This window comes from Marmota marmota, unplaced genomic scaffold (genome assembly GCF_001458135.2).
Source record: "Marmota marmota marmota unplaced genomic scaffold, marMar, whole genome shotgun sequence".
NCBI lineage: Eukaryota > Metazoa > Chordata > Mammalia > Rodentia > Sciuridae > Marmota > Marmota marmota.
Window position 1 is genome coordinate 3515813 of NW_026000052.1, and position 6071 is coordinate 3521883.

The window sequence follows — 6071 nt, forward strand, 5'->3', positions numbered from 1 at the left end:
GTCTCATAAAAAAAAAAAAAAAGGCCAGGGACATGGCTCAGTGGTTAACCGCCTCTGGGTTCAATCCCTAATACCAAAAAAAGAAAAAAAAAAAAGGGGGGGTGGGGTCTCTGATCCTGTCATCCTTCACCATTCAGACACAGGAGGGCCTGCAGAAACCAGCGTTTGTGCTCTCAGGGGCAGGCTGCCAGGCAGCACTAGTCTGCACTTATCTTAAAGATAATCAGGAACAATAACCAGCCTCCCGTGCAAAGGGCCTGCTCTCAGAGCTCCCGCCTAATGAGTTACTTGCAGGCAGTTCTGTCTGGTGACTCTGATGTGAAGAGCCACATACTGAACTTGTGGGAAACAGGAAAGTAGAAGCAAAGCACATTTAGAGGCCATGATGATTTCCAAGCCCCATCCTGTGTTTCCAGCTCTCATCAGGACGCCTAGGCCAACCAAGCTGCTGTGAAAGGCCACACAGCAAGGCCCCTTCAGATCCACATCTGCTAACTCCCCACCAAGGGACCGAACCCCCAGAGCCTGCTACTGTCTCACTGCACACAAAGCTGCAGGCACTTCAATCCCATCCATCTTTGACCCTCACAGACTGGATGCCCAGATGTGGGACCGCTAGGCCACACTCTTCAGCAGCCATCATGTAGTCATTCCACCCGAGGCCACCAAGTCCCACTCCAGAGAGGAAGCCCATGCACCAGCACCTGCCCCATCCACCCTCACCAGCGGCCCTTCTGGTCCTGTTGCCAGCAGGGTTTTGGGGAGCCGTGTCAGGGGCTCTGCCCAGCAGTCCCTCACCCACAGTAGAAGAGAGCCTTCTGCCAGGAGCGCAGCCGGTCCACCCTCTCAGCCACTGTGTTTGCAAACTCCACGAACTGGCAGCAGAAGGGCGCCTCACACAGCAACAGCACGAAGGCGTTCATGCTAGGGCAAGGGCGGGAGAGAGGGACAGCTAGGTGACAACCCGCAGCCAGGGGCAAACCAGCACCATGAGGAAGCCCACCCTTCCCACCTAACCCAGGAAGTGCCCAGCTACTCCAGGGCAGGGAGCAGCTATCCCCAGGGAGCCTCTTCCAAGCACTTCACCCCCAGCTGTGCCCACACACCCACGCCCCTGTCTGAACTGAGCACTCATGACGGAAGAGGCTGGCCGTCTGGCTCCGTCGTCCTTCTTGGCTGTGACAGAGGAACAAGACCCTCTCAAGTGGCACTGAGCCCGTAGCAAGCTCAGCCATGCAGAGTACCCACAGCTCCACCAGCTGGCAGCACTATCGCCACCATCACCTACATCACCACCCCAGGGAGGACAGACACCAGGCCACCCACAGTCAGGCAGGCGTGATGATGGGTGCCCGACCCCATGGAGTCCTGAGCCCAGGGACAGGTAGGCTAGGCAGACGCAGGGCCGTGGGAGCCCACACTGGGAGGAAGGTGCTCAAAGGCCTTCTACCCCAGCACGCTCACTGGGAGCAGCTGACCCCTGGGGCTTCTGCCCTGTCCCGTGGGTAATGGCCGGCTACCAGGCACTGAGCCCTGTGTGCCAGGCTGTCTGCCCAAGCCTGAAAGGAAAGTGCCATCAATACCTCTTTTACAGAGATGCAGCCTCAGGACCGGAATCCCGGGCAGGAATTTTCTTTTAACTCTTAGTCGCTGCCCTGGCCTCCAAGACAGCCCCGCATCCGCCCAGGCCTCTGTGCCCAGTGGACCCTCCCATGCCCCACTCACCAGCCTCCACCCCTGCTGCTTCAGGCCAGCACAGGCCTCTGTCCCCCCCCACCTGCCCGAGTCTCCCCCAGGCCTGAGGTCTGAGGGCAGGGCCTGCCTCTCGTCCCGAGTGCCCCTTGCAGCCCCTCGTGGATACCAGCAAGTACACAGCACAGTGCCACACCATGTGCCAGAGCTGCACTGCACCAGTCCCCGCCCTGCCTGTGCCTGTCCGTGGGCAGGGGCTCGCCCGTGGCGTGGCAGCCCCGGCTCCTGCACAGCACAGGGCTGCTTCTCCCGCCGGACCGCCTCTGGCACTGCTCACCACCTCCCAGCAGCGCCGCCCTCTTCCAGCTCAGGCCAGCTCCCTCCTGGCCACCCTGACCACAGCCCTTCCATACTATAGCCCAGGAGCTCCCAGGGGGCAGGAACATCACACTGGAAGAGGGGTCTGAAGAGCCCGACTCAACGGACGCTCAAGGACTGTTTACCATCTCAATTCTGCACCCAGGAAAGGCACAGGCAGGCATCCCCCGACTCCTCATTAAGAAACCTGAACGAGGGTGAGTGGGAAGGAGGACAAGGCCCGCGCAGTACCTGAAGTCCGCAGGCCCCAATCCCCGCCAGGCAGGACAGCCACGTGCTACTCACATCATCCACACGCCAGCGGCGATCTTCAGAGGGTAGATAGTGATGCAGCTGAAGAGTCCGGAGATGGCACAAGCTTGAAAGAAGCAGCAGGAGTCAGCAGGGAGGTGGCAGAGCTGATGGAAGGGCTGCCTGGGAGGCGCGGGGCGGCCCTGAGAACTCGGCTAGAGCTCAGCCGCCACTCAGCTCGAGGCTCCCTCTAAGCCAGGAGGCTGGAGAGGTGAAGCAGCTCGTCCAGGCCCTCGGAGCTGGCCAGCTCCCGGCACTCGAGAGGACGTCCCCCACCTTCATTCTGAGGCCCGGAGGGACCTGTCCTCTGAATGCAGCCACCTCACGGGTGGTTAGGATTAAAGAATAAAGTCACTCAAAAGCTCAGGACAGAGCCTGAGTGAGGGCCACCTGTCTCCACTCATGGGCTGGCCATATAAGGAGTCCTCAGACTTGGAGTCCTTGGCTGGGACTTTGGGACAAGGGGCTCCTTCTCCTGTGTAACAGCCATCAGGACCAGAGAGACAGAAGTCGGCTCAGCTCTCTCTAGCAGCTGAGTGGCCTTCCCTGTATGTAGCCGACCTACCCGATGTGAGAACACCACAGGGCCAGAGGGGATGGCGTGTCCTCCCCTGCCCCGAATGTGGATCCCTGATGCCCCTCTCTTCCCATCTGCACCTCAGAGCAGAGGCTGTTGCACCCACTCGCTCCTCTACCACGGCCCAGCTGCAGCAGGAGCTTCAGGAGCTGCCAGGCCATTCCAGGGAGCTGGGAGCTGGGTGGGAAGCAAGCCCAAGTGGTGGTCAGGAAAGGGCAGGAAGGGACACTAGCCCTCTGACACAGCAATCAGCAACCAGCTCATTAAACTTGCAGCAGCTCCTCTGCACCTGATCCCTCCACCTGGCCCTGGAATTCTGCCGTTTTCCATTTTCCCGTGTAACCCTATGCAGTCGGTAGGCGATGCAGGAAGAAACCGGATAAGTGACCGGAACTGAGTGGGACTGCCTCCTGTGCCACGCACTCAAAAGTGGCCCTTGGCATTCTTATCAATGTGCCTCAAGCAGCAAGGTTCCCCTAGGTCACAGATGCAGGGATAGTGCTGCCAGCTGGTGGAGCTGTGGGTACTCTGCATGGCTGAGCTTGCTACGGGCTCAGTGCCACTTGAGAGGGTCTTGTTCCTCTGTCACAGCCAAGAAGGACGACGGAGCCAGACGGCCATCCTTCAGAGAGCCAAAGGATGGCATGGCTTCTGCCCAGGAGTAGCTGGGCTTGGTCTCACCTGAGCAGCCTGCTGCAGTCAGCATCCCCGCCTGCAGCCTGATGCTGCCCCCACTGCCCTTACAACACAGGCTTTGGGGAGGACCAGGTCCAAGACAGACAGACGGCTCCAGTCAGGAGTCCTTGACAATGTGCAGTTAATGGGTGTCCATCCAGGATTGCCAATGCCCACGTCTTCCGTGTTAAGGGGATGTTGCCACGCAACCCTCTCTCCTCCTGGCTAATCCCTCCAGATGGCCTTAGGACCGGGGTTAAGGCCCCTCCAACTCCCCAAGGCCTCTCAACTCAGGGAGGGCAACCCTACCCCAAAGTGACCAGCCAGGTGCACAGCCCTTGTAGAAACCCGTTACATCTCTAAAACAATCCATGTTGTATCTCTCCTTCCCCACTCCCTCTCCCTCTCGGGTGTGTGTGTGAGATGGGGGTAACGGGGGGATTGAACCCAGGGGTGCTCTACCACTAAGCCACATCCCCATTCCTTTCTTAATTCTAAGACAGGGTCTCCAACGTTGCAGAGGTTGGTCCCAAACTTGTGATCCTCCTGCCTCAGTGCACTGAGTAGCTGGGAGCACAGGTGTGCAACACTGCCACTCTAGAACACCTACATGTGTGCACTCTGCCCTGTGGTATACTATTTGGTACTCATAAGACAATGTCCCCCTCAAAATACACAGGTGCAGCAGACCCTTCAGGGTGTGGCACAGGTCTCCTGAAGTTTACTTGTGGCCCCAACACAGCCCCAGTACTCTTGGGGCAACCCCACTTTGAGAAGAACAGGATTGGATGGGACTCCAGGGTCAACCTGGGAGTCAGGTAGGCCACGCTGACCAAGATGAAGGGAGGATGGCAACCTGCAAGCCATGATCAGGACCTTTCCTTTCTCCACCACTGACCACTGCCACCCTCAGTAACGCCCACCTGATCTGCCAGGAAACAGCTAACTATCCTTGAGAGAATCTGACCTCCACCCCACCAACCTCTCCCAAATGGACAGGAGCTATGCCTTTGGATAGGAACTACCTTGCCTGCAGCAGGCTCCTAACCCTGCCTCATCCTGCCAGAACTTCCACCTCGCTCACCACAAGGCTGGGGCTTGCAGATGCCCAGGTGCTCCTTCTGGCAGGAGAGCAAAAGAGTTTGCCCCTGTAAGCCTCCAGCCCCCTGTGCCAAGCAGGCACTGGAATCCCAGCAACTCCGAACACCAGCCCAGCCCTGAAGCTCCAGGAAGTGACAGTGTTGATAGCAGACATGCCAATGGACTCCTATTTGCTTTGGAAGGCTGGCAACATGATCTTCACCTGTGTGGCGGATCTTCGCTCCTTTTGTCTTCTCTGAGCCTGTGCTAAGACAGCCCATTCTCCTGGTAACCTGAGGTTGGGGTGTGTGCCTGGCAGGTCTGGAGGGTAGAAGGAGGGCCACCGAGAGGCAGGGAGGACAGCATGAACAGAGTGGACCGCAGAGAGAATGGAGAGTGAGGATCCAAAGGAGAGGTTGCCTCCTTCTGCCCACTGTCCAGCCGCCCTCAGGGAACACCTGTCCCCTGCACAACCTGACCCTCAGCAAACTTCCCAGTCAGTGCCTTCCTGCCACAGTCTGACCAGATCTGCACCCGCCCCACTTAGGAACAAGCTTTGCTCAAAGGTTGGGAACAGCTGTCCCACCTCGCCCAGGTGGGAAAGGGCAGGGCGACTTCAGGGAGACTCTGCTCCCCTTTTGATGGCCCCAGAACAGCCAACTCAGTCTCGGGGCCAAGCCCAGGCCCGAGGCCGGGAACCACCGCAACCCCGAGGGCGCCGGCTCCCAGCGGCTTCGCCACGTCTGGCGAAAACCTGACCCGCGCGGGTTCCTCCCCCGGCCGGGTACTCACAGATGGCCCCCAGCACGCCTGACAGGCGACACAGCCAACGGTACCACCACGTCATGCCCTCCTCCTGCGCGGGAGGCGCGGGGCTGGCCGACGCCCCCGCAGCGCCTGAGCCGCTCATGCTGCCGCCGCGCCTCGGTGGAGCCCCGGACCGGCACAAAGACCGGTCCGCCCGCGCGCTGCCTTGTGGGAGAGGGTTTATTAGCATAGGAGGCGGGCCCGCCGGCGAGGTAGAGGGTTGGTGGATATTAGCATAGGGGGCGGAACCCGCCGGCGAGGTAGAGGGTTGGTGGATATTAGCATAGGGGCGGAGCCTGCCAGACAGGTGAACACTGGCATAGAGGGCGGGGAGAGGGATGGTTGCTCTTTACAAGGTGGGCGGGGCCTTCCAGCAATACAGGGTAGTGGAGATTGATGGATATTAGCATAAGGGGCGGTCCCGCAGAAGAGGTTGGCAGTTGACGGACATTAGCATAGAGGGCGGGGCTCGCAGGTACGCACGAAGGGCTGGGTATTCATTACGTGGGGGCGAGCCTGGCGGCAGCTGCACCTACACATACCAAATCCTCCCACCTGGACTGACCTAGGA

General features: G+C 59.5%; 1 protein-coding gene across 11 annotated transcripts in view; it reads right to left on the bottom strand.

Moving 5' to 3' along the window:
* Adamts13 (ADAM metallopeptidase with thrombospondin type 1 motif 13) overlaps positions 1–6071 on the bottom strand; it is a 57904-nt gene that overhangs the window by 20094 nt on the left and 31739 nt on the right. For all 11 annotated transcript variants that reach the window (XM_048813387.1, XM_048813389.1, XM_015505713.2 and 8 more), the window contains one exon: positions 3969–3970. In XM_048813387.1, the coding sequence (XP_048669344.1) occupies positions 3969–3970 (2 nt within the window). The remainder of the gene's footprint in view (positions 1–3968; positions 3971–6071) is intronic.